The 13,246-nt window shown below is 46.8% G+C and overlaps 1 protein-coding gene across 8 annotated transcripts in view; it reads right to left on the bottom strand.

The window, feature by feature from the left end:
• Positions 1 to 604: 604 nt before the first annotated feature.
• Positions 605 to 13,246, bottom strand: part of cobl (cordon-bleu WH2 repeat protein) — a 559,613-nt gene continuing 546,971 nt past the window's right edge. For 7 of the 8 annotated variants that reach the window (XM_068011045.1, XM_068011049.1, XM_068011098.1 and 4 more), the window contains one exon: positions 605 to 1,525. In XM_068011045.1, the coding sequence (XP_067867146.1) occupies positions 1,436 to 1,525 (90 nt within the window). In that variant the 3' untranslated portion in view covers positions 605 to 1,435. The remainder of the gene's footprint in view (positions 1,526 to 13,246) is intronic. The other variant, XM_068011089.1, reaches the window with a different exon arrangement.

Raw genomic sequence — 13,246 nt, forward strand, 5'->3', positions numbered from 1 at the left:
GAAACTATCATCGATTGTTGTACAAACCCATCTGGTTCAGTAACGTGTTTTAGGGAAGAAAATCCACTGCCCCTACTTGGTCTGGCCTACACGTGACTCCAGACCCACAGCAACATGGTTGACTCTTAACTGCCCTCCGAAATGGCCAAGCAAGCCATTCATTTGTCAAGAGCAACTAGGGATGGGCAGCAAATGCTGGTCTTGCCAGTGATGCTCAGGTATGCCTGGTGCTGCTTCCACATGCGCTTCTATACTCTTCATTGAACTAGATTTGGCCATCTGACTGCATGGTAATGGCAAAGTAAGGGATCTGTTTGACCATGAGGTCAGATTATGTTGGTATACAATTCTGCTGCTGCTGATGTCTCACAGCACTTCAAGGTTGAACATTTTCAGTTGCGAGATGTAGTCTTACTCTATCCCACTTCGCACAGTGGTAGTGCCACACAACACAATGGAGGGTGCCCTAAGTGGCAATTTTAATTATCATATACAGAATATTAATGTATTGCTAATTTTTTGCTTTGTGTGCATTCTAATTTAAAACTTTCAATAGGTTAGTATTGTAATAAAACTAGACAATAAAACAAAAAGTCTGTACTAAGTCACTTAAGTAAATGGACATATTAATTATATCAATTTTTAACTGTGGCACAAGTTACATTTAGTAATACTTATAAACATTATACAGAATCAACTACATCTTTCTCTCTTCAGAAACTGTTAAATCACATCTATTGTTTCCCATGTTACCAGCAAGCAATCATTTATACCAAATATAGAAAAATAGCTCCATCACTGCAAATTTATAGGACCACCGTTTTGATTCTTACTTTGTCAAAAGAAAAAAAATCAGTTATTGTAGATAATTACAAAGTCAGATCACAATATATATATAAATTAAAAAATGTATGCTATAGTTTACATTAGATACTTGTTAAATACTGGCAATGCAAATACTTTGAATTAAATGCCAAATAATATTTCAATTCAATGGCAAGACTGCAATTTTGTTTTAGAAAAGCAACATAGCTTTTGGCACAGTTAACACAAACCTATGTCTAGAAGTACTGTTCAATAATATTTTGTGAGATTATGCTTTGAAATCAGTTCAGCTGTTGAAAAGTTATTGCAGAATATCCACTATGTACGAATTAAGTAAGAGGTCCTGCTGCTTGCAACGGCTTCTCAACAACAAATGCATCTGTAGTGTTAGTAATACACTGGTGTAGGTCATTTAAATACTTAGTTTTAATAATGAGTTCTATTCCAAATATATCTGCATTGGGTGACATGCACAATAAAGGACCACATTATGCAGAACTGTCATATATAGGTGTGCAATAAAATTGTTTCCTTATTTCATCTGTGCTGTCTTACAATAAATGTTCTGAATAAGAATTTAAGGCCATCATTCAATTATTTCCAATGTTGCTCATGAAGAAATGTAAGGGTTCCAGCAGCTTGATTTTTGTACAGAACTTGTCCTTCCATTGACTTGCATTGTATTTGAGGGAACAGAGACCTAAAATAGAAATAAGCTTAAAATAACATGACAGTAACAGTACAATTTTTTTGTATTTATGTACAACAGGAGAGCTCACATCAGTAATAGCTTCCATTTCTAGAGTGCCTTTAATGTAAACTAATGCTTCACAAATAAGCCGAGGGAAAATGGAAGCTGAGCAAGGAAGCGAGATCAGGAGAAGTGATCTAAACATTGGTTGAAGAAAGGCATCTTGGGAAGGTTTTAGAAGGTTAAGAGGCAAAGGAGGGTGTACCAAACAGTAGGTTGAAGGCATCTGAAGTCTTTATTCTGGGACAAAGGAAGAGAGGATGCTTGAAGACCAAAGTGAAGAACATAGAATTCAGGAGGTGTGACGAGAGGATATTGCAGAAATAGATGTGCAAGACTGTGGAGGGAATTATAGACAAATACTGATATTGAATTTGTGCATTTTAGGCAGGAAGTTGATGTAAGTGAGTAAGAATGGGGGTGTTAGACGAGCGGGACAGGATTTGTGTGACAGAATTTTGGACACATTGGAGTTTATGGAGGGTAGGGGATGGGAGTCTAGCAAGGACAGTATTAAAAGTTGTTGTGTTTTGGAGTGACTAAAGCAAGTATAAGGGTTTCAGCCACAAAAATGAAGAGCTTGGAGTGGAGGTGGGAAATGTTCTGGAGGTGTAAGTAAACTGTTTTGGTGATAGATAGAATGTGGGGTTTAAAGCTCAACTCAAGAGTTTGTGGCAGAGGCCAAAGCCAATTGATTCAGTACTTCTGATGTTGAGCTAATGGAATTTGTAATTTATCTAAGACTTGGGGTCACTTTGAGCCCACCTCGCCTGGTGGAAACACAGTGGGGGTTGGCCTTTAAAATTGAACATTTTGCCTTGTTGCTCCGTTCCCCCCTGTAATTCTACTGGCCACCACTGCTACTGCTCACTATAGTTAGGTGGCTGAGGTGCTCACCAAATATAGGTGACTGCTTCATAAACACTTGCAAATCAGGGTCCTACAATAGCATTGAAACTTTGACATGATTTTAATTGGGTGGTCAGAAGCCTGCCCAGTGGTCATACCACTGAGTTAAATCTCATAGGATTGGCTTCAAGTGCTGATTGATTCACTGGAAGCAATATTTAGGTTTTGGTGCCTAGAGGTTGCAGTCACTCAGATCATAGGGATCTGTGTGCTATTGTGGTTGGTGGCTTTCCAGACAATATTTGAACGCGAAGATTGCTTGTTTCCGTCTTTATGTTGCTGTATTCACCTTATTCATAGCTTTCAAGATGGCTCCTGGGCTGGAAGCTCCCTTGCTGTTCAACTCTATCCATGGCCATCTGCTCCCATCCCTAACGTTTTCTCCCCCAATCTGCCCTCTTAAACTGTTTAAATTCCCCTGGCTCTTTAAATCAGTTCATTTTAGCCCTATCTAAAAGTTAACAGTTAGTTTAGTGTATGTTACCTGGGCCCACTGCCCTCCCCCAGCCACACCTGCTCTTTGTTTTCTCAATGAAATTGATCCGGATGAAACTGACGAGAACAGCTGCCGATACTTTAATCTCCGATCCTGCTGTCTTCACAGTCCAGAGTGTCTGCAGCCACGGCATGCGGTAAGTCCATTGAGGTGAAGAAGGAGCTGCGGGACCCGAGAGAAGTCCTGGGAAAAGGTGCCCCGAACACCCAAAACATCCACGAACGGCCCCCCCGGCCGCAACTTCAAAGCGCCCGCGGGAGATGGCTCGGAGAGCATCTGCAGCGCACTGTCGGCAATGCTGCATGCCTTTATTTAAACCACTGCAAAAAAAAAACCCTTAACAAATGTAATCACCTCTAAGTCTGCCAAATGATGCTTCACCTCCCGAAGGACGTGGATGAGCTTTCCGGACGTCGATGGTGGGCACTGAGGAAATGGCTTATTACCTGCACCAGATTCCACCCCCCCTCCCCCCCCCCCTTTACCCCCCTTCCACCCCCCCCCACCCCCGTCCCCTTCCCTGCTCCACCCTCTCAGCTCACCCCCTCACAACCCCGTCCCATCCCGCCCCCCCCTCGCACCATCTTCACCCCGCACCCCCTTCCCCTGCACCCCCCCCCACCCCCTCCCTCTACCCCTCCCCCTTGCATCCCCTCCTCCCACCAGCACCATCCTACACCTGTGTAGGGGCCCCAACAACCCCACTGCCTTGTGGGCGTCTCGGGAGAGACCAAGGCTAAGGGAGTAAACCCTAACAGAAAATCCGGAGCGGAACCCCGTAGGCGGTCATGTGTCACCTTTGGCATGTTTCCGGCAGTTCCTGCAGCCATACTGGTGCCAAACGTCGTGTCCTGCACTCCTTTGGACCCCACCAGAAAGGCCGAGAGGGGGGTTTTGACGACTGGGCAACTCTCAACCTCCATAAATTTGCCCAGGCATGCGCCATGGAGAGGTCACTCCATAGTTGCCTCACAGCGACTGAAACAACACGGAAGGCAGCAGTTACGGGTTATAAGTCCAGATAAATTGGCGTAGAAACTGGGCGCCACGGGTTGCCTTTGTCGGTGGGAGAGGTCATTGCACCTCACTGGACAGCTACCGCCCGCCTCAAACCGGGCAGCCCCCGGTCAATAAGGTTCTGTCCCGCCACAGTCTGCCTGCTTCAATGGGTGCTTGGAGCTCAGGGTCATTGCCCGAAAGGTGGACTGATTCACCGCACCAAACAACATGAAAAAAGGAAAGAAGGTACCAGCCCTTCGCTTTGCAAGCTGGAACGTCAGAACTATGTGTCCTGGCCTGTCGGAAGACCTTACACAAATCAACGATTCTCGGAAGACCGCCATCATTAACAACGAGCTCAGTAGACTCAATGTGGACATTGCAGCACTTCAGGAGACTCGCCTCCCCGCGAGTGGCTCTCTAGCAGAGCAAGACTACACCTTCTTCTGGCAGGGCAGGGATCCTGAAGAACCAAGACAGCATGGAGTGGGCTTCGCCATCAGAAACTCCTTGCTCAGCATGATAGAGCCTCCCTCAAATGGCTCGGAACGCATACTGTCCATCCGACTGCTCACCACCTCTGGTCCAGTACACCTACTCAGCATCTATGCTCCAACACTCTGTTCCGCACCTGAAGCTAAAGACCAGTTCTATGAACAACTCCATAACATCATTAGCAGCATCCCCAACACCGAACACCTATTCCTGCTGGGGGACTTTAATGCCAGGGTTGGGGCCGACCATGACTCATGGCCCTCCTGCCTTGGGCGCTATGGCGTTGGAAGGATGAATGAGAACGGGCAGAGACTGCTTGAGTTGTGTACCTATCATAACCTCTGCATCACCAACTCGTTCTTTCACACTAAACCCTGTCACCAGGTTTCATGGAGGCACCCAAGATCACGTCGTTGGCACCAGCTAGACCTCATTGTCACAAGGCGAGCCGCCTTAAACAGTGTTCAAATCACACGCAGCTTCCACAGTGCGGACTGCGACACCGACCACTCCCTGGTGTGCAGCAAGGTTAGACTCAGACCAAAGAAGTTGCATCATTCCAAGCAGAAGGGCCACCCGCGCATCAACACGAGCAGAATTTCTCACCCACAGCTGTTACAAAAATTTCTAAATTCACTTGTAACAGCCCTTCAAAACACTCCCACAGGGGATGCTGAGACCAAGTGGGCCCACATCAGAGACGCCATCTATGAGTCAGCTTTGACCACCTACGGCAAAAGTGCGAAGAGAAATGCAGACTGGTTTCAATCTCATAATGAAGAGCTGGAACCTGTCATAGCCGCTAAGCGCATTGCACTTTTGAACTACAAGAAAGCCCCCAGCGATTTAACATCCGCAGCACTTAAAGCAGCCAGAAGTACTGCACAAAGAACAGCTAGGCGTTGCGCAAACGACTACTGGCAACACCTATGCAGTCATATTCAGCTGGCCTCAGACACCGGAAACATCAGAGGAATGTATGATGGCATGAAGAGAGCTCTTGGGCCAACCATCAAGAAGATCACCCCCCTCAAATCTAAATCGGGGGACATAATCACTGACCAACGCAAACAGATGGACCGCTGGGTTGAGCACTACCTAGAACTGTACTCCAGGGAGAATGCTGTCACTGAGACTGCCCTCAATGCAGCCCAGCCTCTACCAGTCATGGATGAGCTGGACATACAGCCAACCAAATCGGAACTCAGTGATGCCATTGATTCCCTAGCCAGCGGAAAAGCCCCTGGGAAGGACAGCATTACCCCTGAAATAATCAAGAGTGCCAAGCCTGCTATACTCTCAGCACTACATGAACTGCTATGCCTGTGCTGGGACGAGGGAGCAGTACCCCAGGACATGCGCGATGCCAACATCATCACCCTCTATAAAAACAAAGGTGACCGCGGTGACTGCAACAACTACCGTGGAATCTCCCTGCTCAGCATAGTGGGGAAAGTCTTTGCTCGAGTCGCTCTGAACAGGCTCCAGAAGCTGGCCGAGCGCGTCTACCCTGAGGCACAGTGTGGCTTTCGTGCAGAGAGATCGACTATTGACATGCTGTTCTCCCTTCGTCAGATACAGGAGAAATGCCGTGAACAACAGATGCCCCTCTACATTGCTTTCATTGATCTCACCAAAGCCTTTGACCTCGTCAGCAGACGTGGTCTCTTCAGACTACTAGAAAAGATCGGATGTCCACCAAAGCTACTAAGTATCATCACCTCATTCCATGACAATATGAAAGGCACAATTCAACATGGTGGCTCCTCATCAGAGCCCTTTCCTATCCTGAGTGGTGTGAAACAGGGCTGTGTTCTCGCACCCACACTTTTTGGGATTTTCTTCTCCCTGCTGCTTTCACATGCGTTCAAATCCTCTGAAGAAGGAATTTTCCTCCACACAAGATCAGGGGGCAGGTTGTTCAACCTTGCCCGTCTAAGAGCGAAGTCCAAAGTACGGAAAGTCCTCATTCAGAGAACTCCTCTTTGCTGACGATGCTGCTTTAACATCTCACACTGAAGAATGCCTGCAGAGTCTCATCGACAGGTTTGCGTCTGCCTGCAATGAATTTGGCCTAACCATCAGCCTCAAGAAAACGAACATCATGGGGCAGGATGTCAGAAATGCTCCATCCATCAATATTGGCGACCACGCTCTGGAAGTGGTTCAAGAGTTCACCTACCTAGGCTCAACTATCACCAGTAACCTGTCTCTAGATGCAGAAATCAACAAGCGCATGGGTAAGGCTTCCACTGCTATGTTCAGACTGGCCAAGAGAGTGTGGGAAAATGGCGCACTGACACGGAACACAAAAGTCCGAGTGTATCAGGCCTGTGTCCTCAGTACCTTGCTCTACGGCAGCGAGGCCTGGACAACGTATGCCAGCCAAGAGCGACGTCTCAATTCATTCCATCTTCGCTGCCTTCGGAGAATACTTGGCATCAGGTGGCAGGACTATATCTCCAACACAGAAGTCCTTGAAGTGGCCAACATCCCCAGCTTATACACACTACTGAGTCAGCGGCGCTTGAGATGGCTTGGCCATGTGAGCCGCATGGAAGATGGCAGGATCCCCAAAGACACATTGTACAGCGAGCTCGCCACTGGTATCAGACCCACCGGCCGTCCATGTCTCCGTTATAAAGACGTCTGCAAACGCGACATGAAATCGTGTGACATTGATCACAAGTCGTGGGAGTCAGTTGCCAGCATTCGCCAGAGCTGGCGGGCAGTCATAAAGACAGGGCTAAATTGTGGCGAGTCGAAGAGACTTAGTAGTTGGCAGGAAAAAAGACAGAGGCGCAAGGGGAGAGCCAACTGTGCAACAGCCCCAACAAACAAATTTCTCTGCAGCACCTGTGGAAGAGCCTGTCACTCCAGAATTGGCCTTTATAGCCACTCCAGGCGCTGCTTCACAAACCACTGACCACCTCCAGGCGCGTATCCATTGTCTCTCGAGATAAGGAGGCCCAAAAGAATTCACCTTATTAAGCTCTCACAACTTATTCTGGGTGCCATTTTTACTTCATTGCTTTGGATGGAGGAAAACCAACAGTGCCAGCCTCAGCAACCACAAAAAAAGCAAGTGGGCCTGTTAGAAGATAGCACATAAGCGGGGATGCTGGTTAAAGGCCTTACCCAATCCACAGGGTCTATAGTCGAACCACTTTCCTGGATACGACTGAGAACATCAGGATATTGCATTTCACTGGACAGGCTGCTGTTGATCTACAAAGCCTTCAGCAAAAGCTGCTGCCAGCTGCCCATGATTTGCCAGTGGCTGTCAAAGTCACCACTATTAACATTTTTGCTTCAGGCTCCTGCCAGGATGGGAATATCATCTGCATTTCCCAGTGTGCAGTACAAATTAACAACACTCTGTGATTTGCAACGATGGTTAGCCTCCTTTATTTCCAGGTTATTATAGTCTGCATTCACGTAGCCATCAAAGCACCAGAAGACAAGCCAGCAGCTTTTATCAGCAGTTGGTATGTGATCTCTGCAGGAGGATCCTGCAAATCTGTACCAGCTCCGCAGGGAGCTGTTACAACATCTTCATCCTGAGATATTAGTCTATATCCCACCATTCCACCCTTTCAGGAAGGTAAGAAGTTGGCTGCTTGGGACAACGGATATGCCCTTTATATATGGTTGATGACATCCATTTGCAACCATGTCTGAACAGCTCAGATACAATCACAGCCATGGCACCAAATGGAATATCATTATGCACACTATTAAAGCAAAGGTTTCGGTGCATGGATGGGTCTGGAGGATCCCTACATATGCCCCACACAAAATCTGTCATTATTATAGCATGCTGCATGTTGCACAATATGCAATAAAGAAAAGATTGGAAATAGATAAGCCAGAGCAACAAGACGAGTCATCATCTATTGAGAAAGAATTGGATGAAGACAAGAGAGAAGTAGAAGAAGGAGGGCGAGCACAATGCACTGCAGCCAAAGAGGCCAGGAATCAATTTCTGGTGACCTGCTCATTCCCCTCCACTTAAAAGTTAAACAAAGTCTCTCTGTATTAACAGTACTTGTTACCCCCTTCACCGCTCCCTGAATGCTGCATTGAAGAACACTGGAGGTGAAATTTGTCTTGGCCATTAGTGCAGTATGGGTGATAGTGCATTGGCAGCCTGGTTTACACTCTGCCCGATTTTCTTTTCTAATGACTACAATTTAAAAGCAAAGCTGTTGGAGTATCAAGGCTGCCGATGCATTATCACTCATTGCATTACTGCCCAAGACACATTTCACCCAACAGAAACCATTCAGCCAACTTTATATGAATGGCGTACTGACAAACCGATTCAGAAGGTGCTATCAAAAGATGCCACAGACCACATGTGATAAAATTTAATGACTAACGCAATTACTGCTTTGAATTTGTCTATCGCCCAAATGCCAACCCATAGTCCTTCTTTTAAAACAAGGATAACTAACTCGACTACTGTTACGAGGCTGTGCCCCAGTGGCTTCAGAAAAGTTGTCGAAAGGGTGCTCTCACTCATGTTGGGACCTTTGAGATGCTCATGGCTGGCAGCTTCTAGGTGCTCATCCAGGTGTGAGGACCTGGATGCAGACTACAGCACTTAACCTTCTGTCAGTGAAGTCTGACCAAACTAGCTTTCTGGCATCATGATATGTGCTAGTTGAGGGAGTGGCATAGGAAGGGGCATGCTGACAACCTGATAGAGGGCAACACGTACCGCACTCATTTCATCACTGCCACTCCCACAGGTTGAGACTCATCACTCACTGACCAGCAGGAGGCCAAACTGCAGGAGATGAATGATGTCTTGAAAGCCCTATGTATTCAGAACACTAGTTTTATCAATGTGGAGCCCAGAATCAAAATGGTAGCCATTTGAGTTTCCACCAAAGCTGCAAAGGCTGGTAACATTGATTCCTGTTGTGGGAGAAGCATCCCTGGAGCTGGCCAGATGGTCCAAGGTAGACGGAAGAGTGATGAAGCCATGCTAGCTTGAAGCAGAATCCTCCAGAAGTTCTGCCATGATGCTGAAACTTCTTGTACCTCATATAACTACTGTATGAGGCATAGCTGGGCCCCTGACGTCTGCATCTCTGTGTGTTTCAGCAGAGCTGGGAAAGGGTTTCATTCTGTTGGGGTGTTACGACCAGGTGAGAAAGGTGTCTAGGGGTCCCTTTTAGCCTTCACCTGGTCTTACTGTAACAGGATTTAATTTTTAAGCACACCGTGTTTTGAGCTCCCCTTTGGTGAATCCTTGTTCACCGCTTTCCAATTATAAGGCAAATAAATGAGCACAAACAGGCCTTCTTAGGTTTAAAGAAGAAGAGTGAAATTTATTAAAACTTAAACTCTAATTTGGTTAACGCCTACAGATACACGCCGCGCCCCACGCCAGAAAGCATACTAGAGACAGAAAAGAGCAGAAGAAAAGTAGGGAGGTTTGAGGCAATCTCTGAAGAGGGGTTTTTGTTACTGTGCTTCAAGCTCGCTGTAGTCCTTGCTTGTAGGTAGATCTTGCTTTTTGTTGGGGCCCAGTATTCTTCTTAAACCTTGTTCACTGTAGGAAACTTTTCTCTCTTGGGGTTCATATGTCTTCAATGGTTTCCGAAGCTGTTGAGAGAGATGAGAGCAGACAGGCGAGAGGCGGCAACAAGTCAGCCACGAGAGGACTTTTCAGTCCAGAAACAAACAGCTTTCTCTCTTCTAAAAACTCTGGCAAGTTCAAATTCAAAAAAACTCAGGTTGCCCAGCAGGTTAGCCATGTGACTGGGTGGGGCTGTGTGACCACGTCCATTTGTGTATTCAGCCATCTTAGCAATCAACCTGGAATGCGAGCTCCTCCACCCTCAACGTCTGGTAATCAAAAGTCCATTGAATCAGGAAATGGTCTTTTGTCCATTTTAAGCACTGTCTGTAAATATGCAAATATCTTTCCAGTCAAGGATTTGGTGTTTTTTTTTTAAACAAGTTCTTTCTTTACTCCAGTAACAGTTTAAAATCAATGTTCATGTGACTAAATTAATATGCCTCATTCTTGTCAGGTGGGGCCCTGCATGACAGGAGTCATCTCGTGGGCTGTTCCTTCCACCACCACCTGCTCCTGCTCATTCATTCCAGGTGCACACTACATGTTGATCCATGTAAGTGTCTCATGGGGGTCCTAATCTTTGGTTTGCTGGGATGAAATGCATGATGGTGCCTCCTCAGAAGGATTTTTCTCCTCTGAGGTCCATTCTTCTGCAGGGTCTTGCTGCTGAGAAGGGCCTGAGGAACGTGAATAAGAACAAGAGTTAGCATGGAATAAAAACAGAAAATGTTGGAAAGACTCAGCAGGTCTGGCAGCATCTGTGGAGAGGGAAACAGAGGGTTGGATTTTACCGGGTACCAGGAAGTTCCGCCGCCAGGCCCGATAAAAACCTACATTTATATAGCACCTTTCATGACCACCGGATGTCTCAAAACACTTTACAGCCAATGAAGTACTTTTTGAAGAGTAGTCACTGTTGTGGTCCAGGAAACGTGGCAGCCAGTGTATGCTCAGCAAACGGTAATATGATAATAACCAGATAATCTGTTTTTATGATGTTGATTGAGGGATAAATATTGGCAGGACACCAGGCTTAACTCCCCTGCTCTTCTTTGAAATAGTGCATGGAATCTTTTACACCAATTCTAGCAAGCAGATGGGGCCTCGGTTTAACATCTCATCTGAAAGATAGCACCACCAACAGTGCAGATCTCCCCCAGTACTGCACTGGAGTGTCAGCCTTGACTTTTGTGCTCAAGTCCTGGACTGGGACTTGAACGCAGAACTTTGTGACTCGGAGGTGAGAGTGCTACCAACTGAGCCATGGCTGACACTCGATTCAGCAGGTGGTGGGACCTCGGGTGGCATATTGCTGGCGGTGTCCAATTACCAAGCTGCTTTTGGGCCGCCGTCCAATTAAGGATGGCAGCCCATGTCCAAGTGCAGCCAGCCTTATCAGAGGGCTAGCAGCGCCACTGCTAGCTGTGACCACTGCTGAGGCTGCAGTACCAGGGAGAGGGCACCTCAATTGTGGGGCATTTTCCAAGAGAGCTAAAGTAGGCTGGGGGAAGCCGGGCCTGGCGATTGGTGGGGGGATCATAGAGCGCTGTTGCCGCAAGGTCGGCCATTGCTGCTGGTGGGCCCCTCCGTGGGCCAGGCTTCACTGGGTGGCGGACTCTCCCGATAAATGCCTGCAGAGGCGGTAAGTGACCTTTAACTGGCCACTTATGTGGCTCAATTGGCCATCTGGGGGGTGGTCGAGCCGACAATTGTCTCGTCGCTGGCAAAATGGCATGGCAGCGGAAAGATGTCAGGCTCCCCTCCCAATGCCTTTGTCCCACTATTTGCCAGCCCTCCTGCCTATCAGCCCGTTGCCAGTGGGCCAGGAAAATTCAGCCCAGAGTTAACATTTCAGATCTGTGACCTTTCATCAGAATGTCACTGACATGTTGCAGAAAAGCAGATGATAAACTTCACAATGTTGTTCTGAGGTAATAGTCAAAGTAGAAACCCTGCTCAGATAAGCTTCCAGCCTCAAAATCCCCAATGCAGACAGCTCTCAAAGGGTTTCTGATCTCAAGAACTTCCTGCTTCAGCTGGGAGAGGATCATGATGCTGGGTGTTCCTTTCCCATTCTTGCTCCTCTCTCTCTCTTGTGTTGTGCATTGTTTTCTCTGGCAGAAAAAGAAAGTGAGAGTTAGTATGTACTGAAAAGGAGAGCACATTTGTGGAGCTTCTGACTGTTGTGCATATCATGAAATCATAGAAATTTACAGCACAGAAGACCATTTGGCCCGTCATGTTTGTGCAGGCCAAAAAAGAGCTACCCAGCCTAATCCCACTTTCCAGCTCTTGGTCCACCGTCTTGTAGGTTTGGTACTTCAAGTGCTTTTTAAATGTGGAGTGTTACTGCCTCTACCACTCTTTCAGGCAGTGAGTTTCAGACCCCCATCAATCTCTGGTTGAAAATATTTCTCAACACCACGCTGATCCTTCTACCAATTACTTTAAATCTATATCTGTATGGGCGGCACAGTGGCGCAGTGGTTAGCACCGCAGCCTCACAGCTCCAGGGACCTGGGTTCGATTCCGGGTACTGCCTGTGTGGAGTTTGCAAGTTCTCCCTGTGTCTGCGTGGGTTTTCTCCGGGTGCTCCGGTTTCCTCCCACAAGCCAAAAGACTTGCAGGTTGATAGGTAAATTGGCCATTATAAATTGTCACTAGTATAGGTAGGTGGTAGGGAAATATAGGCAGGTGGGGATGTTTGGTAGGAATATGGGATTAGTGTAGGATTGGTATAAATGGGTGGTTGATGTTCGGCACAGACTCGGTGGGCCGAAGGGCTTGTTTCAGTGCTGTATCTCTAATCTATACCCCCCTGGTTCTTGATCAACTAAGGGATTTAAGGATTTGGGTAAGAGATAGAGGGGTGATGTGAGGAAGAACTTATTTATGCAGCGAGTGGTAATGACCTGGAACTCACTGCCTACTAGGGTGATGAAAGTGAAGATGAAAAAGGATTTCAAAAGGAAATTGGATAGGCAGTTGAGGGAAATAAACTTGCAGGGCTATGGGGATAAAGCGGAAGAATGGGACTGACAGGATTGCTCTATGAAGAGCATGGACTCGATGAACTGAATAACCTCCTCCTGTGCCATAATGACTTCATGACTCTGCTAAGGTTAATAGATCATTCCTATTCACTCTACTTAGACCCCTCATAGTTTTATACACCTCA

The sequence above is a fragment of the Heterodontus francisci genome, chromosome 2 (genome assembly GCF_036365525.1).
Source record: "Heterodontus francisci isolate sHetFra1 chromosome 2, sHetFra1.hap1, whole genome shotgun sequence".
Classification (NCBI taxonomy): domain Eukaryota; kingdom Metazoa; phylum Chordata; class Chondrichthyes; order Heterodontiformes; family Heterodontidae; genus Heterodontus; species Heterodontus francisci.